At 41.4% G+C, this 18,002-nt stretch overlaps 1 protein-coding gene across 1 annotated transcript in view; it reads left to right on the top strand.

Annotated features, from left to right (window-relative positions):
• MTREX (Mtr4 exosome RNA helicase) overlaps positions 1-18,002 on the top strand; it is a 40,702-nt gene that overhangs the window by 12,333 nt on the left and 10,367 nt on the right. Inside the window, exons 13-19 of the mRNA XM_028749105.2 lie at positions 545-655; positions 1,387-1,488; positions 1,967-2,092; positions 11,278-11,428; positions 12,354-12,526; positions 13,715-13,783; positions 16,074-16,202. Coding sequence (XP_028604938.1) covers positions 545-655; positions 1,387-1,488; positions 1,967-2,092; positions 11,278-11,428; positions 12,354-12,526; positions 13,715-13,783; positions 16,074-16,202 — 861 coding nt within the window. The remainder of the gene's footprint in view (positions 1-544; positions 656-1,386; positions 1,489-1,966; positions 2,093-11,277; positions 11,429-12,353; positions 12,527-13,714; positions 13,784-16,073; positions 16,203-18,002) is intronic.

Below are 18,002 nucleotides of genomic sequence, written 5' to 3'. Positions count from 1 at the left end.
GAGTGCTTAAGGATAATTAAGACTGTTCAGAATTCTCAGACCATTATTGTGCATTTTGAAAGCGGGACGTTAAAGTGAGTTTATCCTGCATGGCCACCAAAAAGTAATGTCCAACATCTGTTTCCATCTTAACATACATAAATGAGTTTAGAAAAATAAAGCTCTCTATCATGTTGAATGGCCTGACTGTAATCCTAGGCAATGTAGACAAAACTATGTTGCTTTGAAAAGCAAAGTTCTGATGATGTGTTCAACGGATGTAAGAATTGACTCTTAGATTGCTCTCTTTTAGACTTACAAGGAAATCCATGAATACATTAGCTCACTGAAATTGAATTTCATGTAGCCACACATGCCTAAATTAGTGACCTGTGGACTAAAAAAAAATAGACAGTCTTTGTAAATCCTCCTTTCGGTTAGCCTGGAGAAAATACTTACTTACAACAAGCAGTTAGGCAAGTGACTACTTACAAGCCTGATAAATCTGTGTAAATCTTGATCCCTTCTTTTGCGAGTGAAATATGTGATCCATATTTGTTCTCAGGTTGAGCATGTTCTTCCACTTTTGAAGCGAGGCATTGGAATCCACCATGGGGGGTTGCTTCCTATTCTAAAGGAAACCATAGAAATACTTTTCTCTGAAGGATTGATCAAGGTATGTACTATTAGGCATGTATTGGTAATTCCCTTCACTTTACGAGTGTCCTTACACATTGGATCTTTGTCACCACAGAATGCACCATGAAACACCAGATTATAAATTAAAAACCACAGCAAATTCCTTCATAAATTGCTTTTTAGGAGCTTTATAGCTGTTAATTGCTGGGTTTTGTCATTCAGTCTTATGGACAGGGCATTTATCTCTGAACTGAACTAATGTGCAATATTGTAAGGTCCTACTCAGCAACAAATATTGCAAAGGGGCCAAAGGCGTGAGTTGAGCGAGAGCTGGAGGAACCTTCTTGCTGACGAACACTATAAGAATCAAGTGTTTTTCTACAACTTCCTCCTTGATGTGAAGAGCAAGAGAATTTTTGACAGATCCTTTCACTTAATTTTTGTGACTTTCTCACATTCAAGCCAGCTGCTCACTAACAGACACCTCTCCCTTTCTTTGTTGCCCATGCTACAGAAGAGCCCTCTGCCTGTTACTGTTCTGATACAGAAGCGCATGGCAAATAAAGATATATCCTTGGGATCAGAGGTAGCACATTGGTCAGGTAGTAAGCATCTGGTAGCCAGGTGCCCCTGAGCCTTCAGTTGCCTAGCTTTATTCTGAATTTGGGTTATAGACCATCCAAATGCAGGGAAATTTAGTTCAGTCTTCTTCATCTCATGTTCCAAAACAGAGTTACTTTGTTCTTATTCATTGCTTTGCTTCCGTAGGCCTTATTTGCAACTGAGACTTTTGCTATGGGAATAAACATGCCGGCAAGAACAGTGCTGTTCACAAGTGCCCGAAAGTTTGATGGGAAGGATTTCCGATGGGTAAGCAGATACAACATTCTGGATAAGCAAGATGCTGCAACACATAGTTGAAGTCACTTAAGTTTATGACCCATCAGTCTGAGTACAGAAAGCAACCATTAGCATGCTGAGCTTAATTTCAGGGTTTCCTTTGTTGCTGATTCTAAAGGCATTGTCTCCAAACATTTATGTTGTTGCTTGGATTTTGCCTTCCGTTTATTTTTTTATACACACGCTTTGTTTCACCAGTTCTTTGTTACTTCACAAACCTTGTTTTCTCCCTTCTCTCTGTTAGTAGCCTTACTTTTGGAATACTGAAATACTGTTGGCGCAGTCACTTCCTATATGTAAAACATGCTTTAAAAATATAGCTTCTTACTCAGCCTTTGTATCCCCTCCTCCTGCCTCATCCCTCATGTAGCTTCCCTCCCATTTGGACTGAGAGCCTTGACTTCTTTTCCCACATATGCCTATTTGTCTAATTCTGTTATTCTTTCAGATCACCTCAGGTGAATATATTCAGATGTCTGGTCGTGCTGGACGTCGAGGCATGGATGATAGGGGAATAGTTATTCTGATGGTGGATGAAAAGATGAGCCCAACAATTGGAAAACAACTTCTTAAGGTATCTTGATCTCTGACAAGAGTATTGCTAAAGGTGTATAAAGAGCATAATGTGAAATACTGCTCTTTAATTTTAACTTTCCTCCAACAGTAGTTACTGTAGTGATATATTAATCCTGTATTTCATTAATAGTTGTGCAAGGTTATGCTGTTGGTTGGTTTTTGCATTGGTCCCCCATCCTCCAGTCAACTGAAGTACAGATCTTAACCTGTAATCTTTATGTGAATCGGAAGCTGGCATTAGACTTCCGTTTTTCATAACCGGAGGGTTCCAGATTTGATAACAAAGCAGGCGTTTAGTGAATTCAGAGTAGAGTGATGTGGCCCATTTTGTGCATAATGTGGTGAGTGTTTGGTTTTAGGTTTTTAACGTTCTCCCTAAGGCGGAGAAGGCATTGCGCAAAAGAGAATGTTAGTTTCCCAGTTACCTCAGTACACATTGCAGTTCCACATCTGTAATACAACTGACCCTTTGTCCACTGTATTTCTACACCAGCAGCAGCAAGTGTGATGTGAGGAAATTCATAGTAAGATGCTGGGAAATGGAATAATCTGCACTGCATGTTATGAAGGAGGAGGAACTTTACACTGGCCTGCCATCTTTGGTGGCAAACCCATGTTAATTGCAGCATTTTGTGCTTCCTTGTAGGGCAGAAAATGAGCACCTTGTATACTCTAGTTGCTTTCATTGGAAGATGCCAGTAATACTGTTCTATTAATCTCTGTAGTGCTCATGCTTAAAATAACTAACAGATTAGAACCACTATTTGGAACTATCGTTGTAGTGGGAAACTGTCAGAAAATGGCATTTCCCCTGTCCTTGGAATCCATGAGGTGCATTGCTTCTAAAGGCTTCGTGACAGTGAGCACAGAAGGGTGTGGTTATGGGGGTAATTCCAAATTTAAACTACCATATTTTTCCATTTATAAGACTAGGTTTTCCCCCTTAAAAATAATGTCCAATATTGGGGGGCATATTATACAGTATATCTGAAGGAGCGTCTCCACCCCCATCGTTCTGCCCGGACACTGAGGTCCAGCTCCGAGGGCCTTCTGGCGGTTCCCTCACTACGAGAGGTCAAGTTACAGGGAACCAGGCAGAGGGCCTTTTCGGTAGTGGCACCCGCCCTGTGGAACGCCCTCCCATCAGATGTCAAAGCGATAAACAACTACCTGACATTCAGAAGACATCTGAAGGCAGCCCTGTTCAGGGAAGTTTTTAATATGTGACATTTTAGTGTATTTTTTTATCTTTGTTGGAAGCCGCCCAGAGTGGCTGGGGAAACCCAGCCAGATGGGCGGGGTACAAATAATAAATTATTATTATTATTATTATTATGGGGGCCATCTCCGCCCCATATTCTTAAACCGGAGTCCCCAAAATAGCATGGGGGCATCTTTTAGGCGGAAAAATATGGTACATTAAGTAAAATTGAGCAAGTTGTATGTATATGCTGGTTTAGATAGCAAACTGTATTAAGGGCCAATACTTTATCCTATTGTACAACAAACTTTTATGGTTGATCTTAGTTGTGGCTAATGTATTCCAGATTGGGGAAAACAGAGCAGTATTATCTTACTTCCATTCAATTAACAGACTGTTTCAAGAAAGTTCAGCTGGAAAGCTTAATTTGCAATGCAGGTCTGAGTCCTAAGAAGTTTGGCAAAATGAAAGAAAGCCTGGATCTCTAAATTGCTCATTTTATAGACTGGGATCCCAAGAGGCCTGTGCCTGCCTGCCTGCAAAGCGTATCCATGAAGGGTGGGAGATCCTGCTTTTCAGAAGGTCATGGTGCCTCGTGCCTCATAGAACAGTTCTCCCAAAAGTCCCCCCCTAAGCTTGAGGAGTGATTTTTCAGGGGGCACAAGTAAGAAGAGCAGTCCTGAAGAGCTCTAGTACACATGCAGATGTCTGTGCACTGCCTTGACTCCATGCAGTAATTGGTAAACCTTCCCATGATTGGTTTTTTTTTCAGGCTTTTCATTTGTAGCAGCTTAGTTTTATAAAATGACAATTCATTTGGAAATATAATTTACCTAGGCTGGAATCCTGAACATATGTCTTTTTAATCTGTTGAGACCTGTGGGAGTTGAACATGATTCTGTGACCTCTTTGGCTCACAGCTAGTGGCACTTCCCACGCTTCGGTCTGCCAGATGCTCCCTCTTAAATAACTGGCTGCCCTTGTGAAGAACGCTGTGGATACTTCATGACGAAAGCCCCTCTCAAACACAGGGTTACTCACCAGTTGCGAAACTACATACAGTGGTACCTCGCAAGACGAATGCCTCTCAAGACAAAAAACTCGCTAGACGAAAGGGTTTTTTGTTTTTTGAGCTGCTTCGCAAGACGATTTTTCCTATGGGCTTGCTTCGCAAGACGGAAACGTCTTGCAAGTTTGTTTCCTTTTTCTTAACACCGTTAATACAATTGCGACTTGACTTCGAGGAGCAACTCATAGAACGCGGTGTGGTAGCCTTTTTTGAGGTTTTTAAAGACTTTGGTGATTTTTGAAGCTTTTCCAAAACTTTCCCGACACCGTGCTTCGCAAGACGACAAAAATCGCAAGACGACAAAACTCGCGGAACGAATTAATTTCGTCTTGCGAGGCACCACTGTATCTCACCGCCCTTGCTATTGGCTATTCTGGCAGTGGCTGGAGGGAGTGGGGAGTCCCACATCACCAGGAGGTCCACAGGTTAGCCACCCCTGCTGCTCTGTTGTATTCATTCCCATGCAGTTTTCCTTCATATTATTTCTTCCTGGAGGAGCCTATATTTTACAGTCGACCCCCAAAGCTAATCTCTTGTTGGAAATCGTCTCCTGATCTCTGTGTTTATGACAAGACAGAGACACAAACCTTCAAGCTGCTGCCAGTGGAATCTGTCCAGCTGTGTAGAGCCCATGTGTAAACATCAGCTGAACACACAGACTTAATTGCAGGCTTGTCTGGTTTTGCATCAAGCTCATTCGCATATGTTTCCAAGCATCTCCATGTGTGGGCAGGCTTTGAAAACTTAACTGACCTCAGTTTGCCAAGGGATGTGACCTGCCAGCCCAGAGCCTGGCATGGATGAATAGCCAGGGCAGTTCAGCAGCAGCAGCAGCAGTCAGTATGTTCAATGCTTTGCTACTCAGAGCACAGCAGCTAGAATAATTTCAATTCAAACCCATTTTTAAACGTTTGTTCCAGGCAGGCTTATTTTTACATTAGGCTTAAATCTACTAGGCAGCATATCACGGACTTGCAATTCAGGAAACTACAGTATCACGTCCTTAAATCTGTATGTAGTTCCTCTATCTAGTAGAATTACATGCTTTCTGACAATGGTATCTTATAGGTTGTTTTTGTTACCAAATTTTTGCAATTATTTGCAATCAGTGTTGCTCCTAAAGAAACACATCAGGCAGTGTTGTTCACCTCAGGCAGAAGAAGTGACAGCAAGTTATTCAGTGCTTCTAGAACAGTGGTGGCAAAGGGTGGGCTGGATCTGCCACCACCACCCCATTTTGCCAATCGCAGTGGAATTGGCTGAGGTGCTAGAACCAGCATTACTAGAGCTGCTACCATTTGCAGCTTCTGGGAAACAGCACCGAAAGAGTTTGCATCTGCCTTATCTTTCACACAAACTGCAGTTAGGTGTTGTAGTGGTGATAACCAGCCGTTCCTGTAAGAGTTTGGAAGTAAAAGAGGGAGTAAAATGCAGTTCTGGGCTTCGGAACAGTGACAACACTGTGCCCAGAGAACATATGTCTGAGTAGGCCTGCTTAAGTGCACACATGTCCTTATGTCCTCTTCCACATTGAGGATTAGGGCTGGGAGGCGGATGAAGCACATGTTGGCTCCAAGTCTTATAGAGAAGGTGGCTGCAGTGGGAGGAAATGTCTGGAACGCAGCACATGTGAGCAGTGGTGCCAGGGAACTTGAGGGGTGGCTATGCCAGCATCTGGTTTCCTGGGGTTTCTTCAGTATCTTCCCTGTATCCAAGCACTTCTCATTACTCTCTTCCTGCTCATCAGATGCTAGGGTTGTGGGTGTTTGGAGTGGGTGATTTTCAGGGTGCAGAGGTTTCGACCATTGCCCAGCATCATGAGGAGGACAAAGCAAATGGTCTGCTCATCAGGTCAGTCATGTGGTGAGTGGAGAGGGGGCAATAACCTCTCTGCCTCCATGTCAGAAGCTCTGGCTCCCCACTCAGAGGCAGTACGCTTCTGAATGCTAGTTGCTGGAAGCCACAGAAGGGGAGAGTGCTCTTGTGTTTGGACCCTGGTTGCAGGTTTGCCACAGGCATCTGGTTGGCCATTGTGAGATCTGGATGGCCCATTGGCCTGATCCAGCAGGCTCTTCTCACATGTCCCTGTGTACTATTCATACTCGGTTTTAATTGTATTTTATTGCTTCTTTTATTTCTTACTGTATTTGAATTCCATCTGTCTTTTAAAAAGCACTGTAGCTTTTAGCACAGTTCATTACAGTTGCTGAACAACAGGCAGAATTAAGTTCCCTAGCAATTTTCAAGTGGTCGGTGGGGAGGAGGTTTGGAGTTCCTGAGCAATTCTCTCTTCCTCTGAAAATTTAAAGCCCAGCAGCGAAATACAGGGATTCCTGTAAAGAAGAAGAAGAAACAGACCATGCAAGATAGACGTTGGTCTACCCTGTGTCATATAGTTTGAAGCCTGCATAGCTATGTTTGATGTGCTTTTCCATCTCTGGAAAATGTTGAGCTGTTAGTATTTCCCCTTTTTCTTTGCCCACTCTGCAGGTGCCAGATTGCTTTATTGCCCAAATTAAGTTACTTGGCAACTGCTTTGTGTTTGCCAAATTGGTCATAGTGCAGTATTTTATGGTGTGCTTTTCAGTTAAAAAAAGGAAAACAAAACTGGGTGGGAAGGATGTTAAAGTAAAAGTGTTAGTTAAATGTTTATTATTTTAGCCATTAAGGCCATAACAACAAGTAGTGTGTGCGAAAATGGGAAACTTCCTAGGAAGCTGTCATCAGTTTGGGGTGTAATGCAGTATGCACACATTGAGTAAAACACATCTCACAGCCCTGAATTCAAGTCTTTATTTTTCTTCCTTCACTGACAGGTTCCTTGAAGTCACAAACTACACTTGGCAATCTGATTCTATCCATCTCCTGCAATTTGCAACAACCTTTTGTAATTGGCATCCTACAGCCATACAAAGGGGGTGCAGTTCAGTCCTTATGGTAAACCTCCTGGTTTATCATGACAGAAACAAGTTGCAATAAGCCTTTGTGTCATAGAATCATAGAGTTGGAAGAGACCACAAGGGCCATCGAGTCCAACCCACTGCCAAGCAGGAAACACCATCAGAGCACTCCTGACATGGTTGTCAAGCCTCTGCTTAAAGACCTCCAAAGAAGGAGACTACACCACACTCCTTGGCAGCAAATTCCACTGTCGAACAGCTCTTACTGTCAGGAAGTTCTTCCTAATGTTTAGGTGAAATCTTCTTTCTTGTAGTTTGGATCCATTGCTCCGTGTCCGCTTCTCTGGAGCAGCAGAAAACAACCTTTCTCCCTCCTCTATATGACATCCTTTTATATATTTGAACATGGGTATCATATCACCCCTTAACCTCCTCTTCTCCAGGCTAAACATGCCCAGCTCCCTTAGCCGTTCCTCATAAGGCATCGTTTCCAGGCCTTTGACCATTTTGGTTGCCCTCCTGTGGACACGTTCCAGTTTGTCAGTGTCCTTCTTGAACTGTGGTGCCCAGAACTGGACACAGTACTCCAGGTGAGGTCTGACCAGAGCAGAATACAGTGGCACTATTACTTCCCTTGATCTAGATGCTATACTCCTATTGATGCAGCCCAGAATTGCATTGGCTTTTTTAGCTGCCGCGTCACACTGTTGGCTCATGTCAAGTTTGTGGTCAACCAAGACTCCTAGATCCTTTTCACATGTACTGCTCTCAAGCCAGGTGTCACCTGCCTGCAGCACATTTGTGAGGAGAAGCTTTTGCTTCCATTTTTTATTAACTGCAATTTAGTGTTATATTTCAACCTTGGTTAATCTTGGCTATGGTTTGTTTCAAACAAACCAACTTCATAACCCATGAAATGAAACACGTTGGACTTGTTTCAAACAAACCATAGTGAAGTTTAACCACAGTTTTATGAGGTTGGAATGATTTCCATCTCATATCCACCCCAGAGGGAAGGAGTAAATACACAAACTTGAGGCTTCTTCCACCTCAGTCCCAACACAGCCACCCTTGACTTATGTCTTGAACCAGCTTTGTCTTTTGTTGAGTACCAGCAAATCTTTGACGTGTGGTCCAACCTTCGTTGAATAGTTGGAGGATAGGACTGTGGGGATGTAGGTTCAGATATCCTTGCTTGGCAATGGTGCTAGGTGACTTTGAGCCAGCCCTATACTCTCATTGTAAAGTACGTCATAGGCCTGCTATGAGGATAGACAGAAGAGAGAACAATGTGAACGTCTTTAGTGCCTTGAGGAAACATGAGATTTAATAAATAAATTGCCTCAAAATAAACACCCTTCTTAGAGCATTACAAAATAACTAGCTGACAGTGATTGGTATTTCATTCTACATCAATGGGAAGGTCTTTCACCCTCAAGGAAGAAAAGAACGACTTTTACCAATATTAAGCTGAGAGCTATCATTGACCCTCATCTTCTCCCCTCTTTCCAATGTGTGCTTAAGTTCATTGTTTCTATCATGGTTTGTTTAAACCACAGTTTCCTGTTAGTTCCAAATGTGTGAACTGTACTGTAATCTTGGTTTCTTAACTAGGATGTGAAACCACCATTTCTGCAGTACCAGACTTACAATTGGGAAGTTACAGATAACACAGAAAGGTCAAACTAGGTTATTGCATGCAAGACAGTGCAAGCAATGATAAAAGACCATTTCAGCAGCTCAGTACCCTGGGGCAGTTGAAGTTTGTTAGGGGATAGCTCTTCCCAGGCCTCTTTTGCTGATCACCCTGAGGAGCAGTGGGTTAAAGAGCCCTTTGCCTGTGTCAGGGGGTGGAGCCAATATTGCTAGGTCTTCCACACTTGATCCATTTACAATATGCCTCTTGGTAAAAATAATGCTGAGTAGAAGCTCACAATTTCTCCTTGTAGCAGCAGTTTTCCATCATAAGGACTGGTTAGCTTCTCTGTACAGCTGCCATTATTGGAAGCAGAAATATGCTTAATGTTTGGTCCCTCAAATCAAAAGTTGTTCTGAACCAGTCATTCATAATCTATAATAGCTGCTAAATTAGCTTTAACCTAGCTACTAAAATTTTCTTTTTATACCAATATAGCAAGCGTCTTTGGTGGGTTAGTTTTTAAATGTGTTTTGTTTTTTTAAATCTTACCTGGTTCGTAATCCTACATTCTTCTATTTTGTTGTCTCCCCCCTGCCTTCAAAAAATGAATACAGTCACTTAAAGTTGAAGCTATACATTCAACCTTTGCATTGTGTGTTTTTTAATTTCCTTAGAGATTATCCAGATTATTCATAGAATCATAGAGTTGGAATAGACCACAAGGGCCATCAAGTCCAACCCCCTGCCAAGCAGGAAACACCATCAGAGCACTCCTGACATATCGTTGTCAAGCCTCTGCTTAAAGACCTCCAAAGAAGGAGACTCCACCACACTCCTTGGCAGCAAATTCCACTGTCGAACAGCTCTTACTGTCAGGAAGTTCTTCCTAATGTTTAGGTGAAATCTTCTTTCTTGTAGTTTGGATCCATTGCTCCGTGTCCGCTTCTCTGGAGCAGCAGAAAACAACCTTTCTCCCTCCTCTATATGACATCCTTTTATATATTTGAACATGGGTATCATATCACCCCTTAACCTCCTCTTCTCCAGGCTAAACATGCCCAGCTCCCTTAGCCGTTCCTCATAAGGCATCGTTTCCAGGCCTTTGACCATTTTGGTTGCCCTCCTGTGGACACGTTCCAGTTTGTCAGTGTCCTTCTTGAACTGTGGTGCCCAGAATTGGACACAGTACTCCAGGTGAGGTCTGACCAGAGCAGAATACAGTGGCACTATTACTTCCCTTGATCTAGATGCTATACTCCTATTGATGCAGCCCAGAATTGCATTGGCTTTTTTAGCTGCCGCGTCACACTGTTGGCTCATGTCAAGTTTGTGGTCAACCAAGACTCCTAGATCCTTTTCACATGTACTGCTCTCAAGCCAGGTGTCCCCCATCTTGTATTTGTGCCTCTCATTTTTTTTGCCCAAGTGCAATACTTTACATTTCTCCCTGTTAAAATTCATCTTGTTTGTTTTGGCCCAGTTCTCTAATCTGTCAAGGTCGTTTTGAAGTGTGATCCTGTCCTCTGGGGTGTTAGCCACCCCTCCCAGTTTGGTGTCATCTGCAAATTTGATCAGGATGCCCTTGAGTCCATCATCCAAGTCGTTGATAAAGATGTTGAATAAGACCGGGCCCAAGACAGAACCCTGTGGCACCCCACTAGTCACTCTTCTCCAGGATGAAGAGGAACCATTGATGAGCATCCTTTGGGTTCGGTCAGTCAGCCAGTTACAAATCCACTGAGTGGTAGCATAGTCAAGACCGCATTTTACCAGCTTCTTTACAAGAATATCATGGGGCACCTTTCTGGTTCCTTTCTCGTAATGGTTCCTTTCTGTTCTGTTAGTTGGATACATATCAAATATTTAAGTTGATATTTTTACAGGGTGGAATCATTATTAATAATGCGAGTGAAAGACTGACTTCAAGTTCAGATGTAGTTTTCTCTTTGTATGTGTTAGGATGACATTCTTACTCTTTGTGAGACTTTTCTCAGCTTTTCTTAGATGGATTAACATGGCCTCTCAAGTGCGAAAGGAACACTGCAGCCATAGGCCCTAGTCCAGTAACTTTTCTTTGCACGTGAATTTCTCCCATTTCTGGGAATGGCAGCTGCTCCATAGGCAACACACTCCCTGCCATTCCCAGGTAAGCGTTACAGAGATCCACTAGGTTTGTCTGTCTCTCTGTAATGCTTACCTTGAAATAGCATCCTGGAACACTTGCATGGTTCTTGCAATATATAAATTGCATGTGAACATACTGAAAAGAATAATTTGGGGATTTGAAATGTCAGGCTTCCATTTGTATTCCCAAGATAAAATGTTTTAAACATGAATGCTGCCTGCTTTTGCTCATCTTATTTCTCTATTTTAGGGATCTGCTGACCCTCTAAACAGTGCTTTCCATTTGACATACAACATGGTATTAAATTTGCTGCGTGTGGAAGAAATTAACCCGGAATACATGTTAGAGAAATCTTTTTACCAATTCCAACATTACAGAGCTATTCCAGGAGTAGTTGAAAGTAAGTTATGTGAAATACTTAATTGTTTCGTCAATTTGCAGGCCGTGATTTATATTCCATGGGCTTACCTGCACAGTATTCACCACAGAGCCAGTTAACCTGTTACTAATGAATATGAAATTAGTTGACAAGAACAATTATTCGCCCCAGTTGCCAGGATCCTAAGCGCTTGGGAATGTTCTGTGGATTTTTCTGTCTTACTTGCTTTTAATAACAGATGCCTTTGCCAAATCATAAGCTGCTTTTGCAAGTGACCTCCCTTTCGAAAGGAATTTGCCATCTTGCATCTGGAGTGGGTGGAGGCAGGAGGTTGTTGTTGAAAGAACACAAGCCCAGAGTCTCCTTGGATATATAGGACTCATTGCCTGCTTGTCAGATCCCCAGCCACTGAGTACAGCTGAAGGAAGGTTTCAGATGTTCAAATCTTTTAACAAACCAAGTGCTGAATGCTGCGAATGCAGCTTTCTGACAAGCATCCCTATACAGTGCATCTGTTTGCTGGCACAATTCTGTTGCATTCACACTTTGTGTATTATATTTTCAAGCATATCTTGAGTGTGCACTTAAATTGTAAAGAAGTCCTTGGAAGTGAGCATCGAATATTCTCCAACAAAATAATTTTTAATAGTAAGCCAGTACCCAGAGGCACCCACAGAAGTTAGAAGAATGCTCTTTCACTGTCCCCTTCCCACCCCCCACCCCCCAGTTGGTATGCTGGCACTGCACCAGGTTATTCCCTGTAACACCCTGGGGTGTTGAGGGCCCCTGCCAGGAAGAGGAAGGAAATGGAGGGGAAACAAGATGCTCTGTGGGGGATTCTTCTACATATGGATAGTGTGTTTCCTTGAGGAATACTCTTGCCCATGGTTTGCTACAATATTGTGCGCTTCATATAATCTGTTTATTTTACAATGTTTATTTGCAGAGGTCAGTAAGTTGGAACAGCAGTACAATGAGATTGAAATTCCAAATGAGGAAAATGTGGTCATTTACTATAAAATCAGACAACAGCTGGCTAAACTGGGTAAAGAAATAGAAGAGTACATTCACAAGCCAAAGTACTGCTTGCCATTTTTACAGCCAGGGAGGCTGGTAAAAGTAAGTTGTTTCCCTCCCCCACTTCTATGTTTTTTGTAATGTGCATTCTGCTAAAGTAGAAACAGAAGCATGTTACCATCCAGTTCTTCTATGAAGCTCCTGTGCCATCATAATGTTGGGGGTTTGCACCTGTGGGTCTTAACACTCCATTAATGAGATGCACAAGGTACATTTATTAACAATAAGTAATAGTCATAACTACTATATAATGAAACATTTCAGAAACAGTGCAGCATAATAAAATTATTGACAATATCAAAACATGTCATCATACCGAGAAAAATATCCACAGGAAAGAAGAGGTATCTCGGAAGTTCACATTGTAAATTTTGTATTTATTTGTGTTTTGTTCTGTTCTGGTTTTATCTAGAGTTTCCTCCCCCCTCCCTTATTCATATAAATTGTATGTTTTGTTAGGAGTATGTTTCTGAGAGTTTTGCTTTATGTGCGGTATTTGCTTTATCTGTTTGTTTCGGGACATTTAGCATGATTAGGAAAAAATATATTATTTCTAAATCTTAGTTTGTCATTTCCCCCCTGAAATTGGAAAAGTCAATTCTAGTCTTGTTTATAAAGGAAATATCTTCCTACTGTCACCCATGCACAGCTAGCTCCAGTATGGGTCATATTGCTGCCTCTCTAATACTAGGCATTGCACTACATAGGAGATTAATATGATATATCTTGAGAACTGATAATGAAATGATCCCACCCAACTGCCCACTACTTGTGGGGTTATCCTCCCCCTCCACAGCCAAATGGGTTGTGGGGCAGAGAAAAGAAGCAAGGAAAGCCCTGTTGCAGTAGCTGACATCCACTAACAGGATTGGTTACTTGAATCCAGCCCCAATGACCAGCATATTGCTGTTTGGCAGCTGTTTACACATGTGGCTGTAACATTTATTGATTGTTAATTTTCTTGGCTTGGATCCACATTTGCCACCCCACAAACAGAAGGGCTTCTGCTGGAGCGGGGAGAGGGGTGGACATGTGCAATTTTCACTTGATTTCTCAGCTGTCCTTGAAGAGAACAATATAATTACCAACTTTCTTTCCAGATTCACTTCTGGACTTGATCGTTTGCAACCGTCTGTATTACAAATGAAGTAATTTCCCTTTAAGGTCAGAATATGTTATAAGTTATTGTTTCAGATGCAGCTTTATATACTAGCTTGATTTTGATTTTAGGTAAAAAATGAAGATGATGACTTTGGCTGGGGCGTGGTGGTGAACTTCTCCAAGAAATCAAATGTGAAGGTAAAACAATGGCCTTTTCTTCCACTGGTAGATAAATATATACCTGACTAGGAAAAAGCCATATTTTAAAATGACACTTCAGAGTTCATAACTAATATGCTGCCATCTGCTCAAGGAATCCTATATTTCCCTGTGCTTTTTTTTAATTGCCAGTATTAGAACGACTTTTCATATTAAGATGCCATATAAACTCTTTGTTGCTTTAAAATACGAATAATGTCCTATTTCCTAGCGCTGCCTACTCTCACTCGCTGTTTTGATTAATTTTTAAGATATTGATGGTGCCCAGATAATTTGGATTTATTAGGCTAACTTTGTCTTGTTGGTATTATTTTAACTTGCATCTTTCTCTTTTTCTCTGTGTAACGCACGCTGCATGTTACCAGCAGAATTTAAAAAGACTCCCTTTTGGAGTTTTCTGCATGACCTACTTGGCTACCTGTTTTAAAGTGCAGCCAGTACTGATGATGTAACCGGGTATTGGTTGTTTTGTGTGCCCTTAGAGTATTTTATGCATATGTCAGCCTGTTCCAAGTTTGAGTAAACAGCACATGTTTTAACATGTTGGCTTAAAGCTGCTTTTCCACATATGGGTTGCATTTTCAAATGCAGTTCAGATGACACAAGTAAACAGAGCTCTTTAAACCAAAATTAAAACAGCTGCTGTAAATATCTTTTGTACGAACTAGGATGGTATTATCCACAACTGTCTTTTTGAATAAATACTTGGATTATTGGGTAATCTAATAGTGGAACAAATCATGTGTTTCTGTTTACAACTGGCCGTTTTAAAGCTATCTGTGATACAGTGTGAAATTCTTCCAATGTCTTCTGATAGTCCTCTTCACATGCTATCCCCTGTCAAGCAAAGCCTCTTTTCTTTTCTCAAAAGGAAGTGAGACGCAAATATCCATAGCATGCTGTATGATGAGGTGTTTCACTTCTTGCCCTCTGATTTGATCCTTTGCCAACAGGCTTTTGCTGTATCTGTCTTTTATATACAAATACTTGAAACGCAGCCATTGGCAACTAAATTGTGGTCTAGGTGAGCAACAGTAACCACAGATCCCTTTCTGGCAAATACCTGCCCCTGGTTGCCTCCTAGCATAAAGTGAAATACCTCTTCCAAGTTTTCTTTGCATCAGGGAGAACTCTGAATTGGCTTCACACTGTGCTGGTTAGGACTTGAGAGAGACAACAGTTGCCCATCTCTCAAGTTCTTAGGATTAGAACTTGGGGGAAGGAGGAGGTCTTCCAAGAACCTCTTCCAAGATACTGTGAAAGATTCTTACTGTTCATGAGTGCCTCAAACAGTGTGGGAAGAGAGGCCAGGTCATCTCTTGAGCCTTCTGCACATGCCAGTCAATTTGGGGGGCAGGGAAGCAAAAATCAGCAGTTAACACAAATAATAGTTGGCCCAAATCTACAACTCAGGTCACTTTAGGAGAAGCAGCAATGTTGCTACATATTAGGCTTGCTAAAACAATCGGCTTTACTGGATTTTGTCCTTCCTTATCCGTAGTTTTTGTTAGAAGTTAAGCAGTTTTGTATATTAATCCTTTAAAAACTCCTGGGTGGATAATATTTAGACCTGGTGATTTGTCAGTTTTAGGTTTGTCAATAAGGCTCTAGCTCTAGAACTTCAGCTCTTGTCACAAACTGCTATCCTCAGTTCTTCAGATTCCCTTCTTGGAAAAAGCATTTTGGCAGTTATATAATTTGCCCTCCATTTCCGCAGTGAAGAAAGATGCAAATAATTCATTAAGCATTTATACGTTTTATGAAGGAAACCTTCTTACCACTAAGAGCTTCTTTGACTCTGTTCTTTAACTATGCTAGTATCCTCTTAGACCATTTCATGATCTTCAGTATACTAACTGAGCTTCTGTTGTGATTTTGAATAATTCTCAAGCTTTCTGGAGTTTTGACCCTCTTCAGAGTTCCTGTCAAATTATGGCAGAGAGCCATAGACTAAGTGATCTGTGTAGCTATGGATCGAAAGAGGCTCGCAAGCAAAAGCTAATAATTCTTAACAACCTGCCATAGCAAAGATTGACCTCATTTGATCAAGAACCTTATAGTCCACCTCAGCCAAGGAGCTATTCTGGATTTATATCAATATTCTCAGGTTTATATAGAATAACAACATGTGGAGCTATATAATTTGATATTAGTCAAAGAATATTTAGAACTTAACTAATGGAAACATTCTTGTTTCTCAAACTTCTTTTACTAGTGGTAAAGAATATCTCCTTATTCATACTAACTTGGTTTCTTGCTACCACTGTAGCCTAACTCTGGTGAGCTGGACCCACTCTATGTTGCTGAAGTCCTCCTGCACTGTAGCAAAGAAAGCTTAAAAAATTCTGCAACTGAAGCTGCAAAACCAGCAAAACCCGATGAAAAAGGGGAGATGCAGGTGAGATTCCCCCCCCCCAATAAAGTAATTAAAACAGCAATTGTATGGCTTTTCACTTTTTGAAATATGGCAACCCTGAGTATGGAAGAACAATAGACTTACATTGATAATAACAAGTAGGTCCCATGTCACTGCCTGGGGATAAGTGTGGACTCAAACGTTTGCTGAAGAGTGGTTTGCTTCTCAGTGGAAATCACAGAAGTGGTTTTGATGTAAAAGATGGTGCAGTGGTCTATGGGTTGTGAAAGTCTAACTCGATGAAATTGCATCTTGCAGCATTCCCTGCTGTGTAGATGGGTGATCAAGTTATTCACATAACTATAAGGGTCATCCCTAAAGTAGGAAGGAATGCAGCTGTGTACAATAAGTAATTTCGTTGTCCCCGAGAGGGGGCAATGACAATAAAGATATTATTATTATTATTATTATTATTATTATTATTATTATTATTATTATAATAATAAATGCAATAGGTGTACAACCAAATGGAAAAAGATTAAGATAAACCCAGCTATTATCCATGAGGGTTGAGCTGCTCAGCTTGTTCTGAAAATATCCCAGCCGTCTTTCTAAAGAACGGCCCAAGGCCATGTGTAGTAAGTAGCAGACATTAAAACAATGCTATAAAACAGCACAAAAGTGTTGACAGACTCTTCTGATTCCAAATTCAGTCCCCTAACCCTCCAAGAGGCAGTTGGTAACTAGATTTGAGTTGATCATACAGTTCTGCAATGTAATGCATTGGTTTTCGTTTGGGATTTTAAAAAACCCCAAATAACTCCCCCCCCCCCCCAATCTTATATGCAATTCCTTGCCTGGCTAATAATACATGTAGCCAAGAAGGAATGAAAAACTGTTGCATTTTCATTTGTTAATTTCCCCCCATCATTTGGGGTTACCTTTCAAATGTACATAGCTATATTCACAAGTGATTCGTAAAAACGGGAAATGGCCTATAATTTATAGTCTGTGTATTTTATCCCAAGACTTAGAAATATTGCATGAACTATTAGGTAGCTAGATGGATTCTTTTACATCCATAGCTTGTCTTCCTTCCTTTTTCTGTGCTTCAACCATTCTCTGACAGCATAACAGTGAGTTTACATAGAACAGAGGATGCATAACAATGATTTAGAACTCTTCGGCTAAAGCAACCGTAGCAAAGTTACTTCAACTCCCATCTCCCCCTGCCCTGAAAAAAAAAAGATTATTCAAGCTTATAGCAGGCTTCAGTGGTAAATCCCAAGATCTGCGAGAGCCAGTGTGGTGTAGTGGTTAAGAGCGGTAGTCTCGTAATCTGGGGAACCGGGTTCGCGTCTCCGCTCCTCCACATGCAGCTGCTGGGTGACCTTGGACCAGACACACTTCTCTGAAGTCTCTCAGCCTCACTCACCTCACAGAGTGTTTGTTGTGAGGGAGGAAGGGAAAAGGAGATTGTTAGCCGCTTTGAGACTCCTGAAGGGGAGTGAAAGGCGGGATATCAAATCCAAACTCTTCTTCTTCTTCTGCCCCTTAATATTCTGTTGACTTTTTAAAAAAAAATTAGGCGGGCTCTGAGAGTCTGCTAAACTATTTGTTGGCTTGACAGGAGAAAAGTTCCCTTTTTTCATGCAGCCATTAAACATTAAAGACATTTTCCCTTCACTTCATTCCAAAACAGAGTTGACAATTTATTTTGTGGACTTTAAGAAGAAGAAAAAAGTGCCTTTGCCATAATGAAACTATTCCAGTTGGCCCCAAGTTAGGCACATTCTGTCACTGAGCATTGTTAGAAGATAATTGTAGTGACTCCATTTGGGT

This window comes from Podarcis muralis, chromosome 11, assembly GCF_964188315.1.
Source record: "Podarcis muralis chromosome 11, rPodMur119.hap1.1, whole genome shotgun sequence".
Lineage (NCBI taxonomy): Eukaryota > Metazoa > Chordata > Lepidosauria > Squamata > Lacertidae > Podarcis > Podarcis muralis.
The sequence above is the reverse complement of the archived record's forward strand: the minus strand, read 5'-3'. Positions and strand labels throughout refer to the sequence as shown.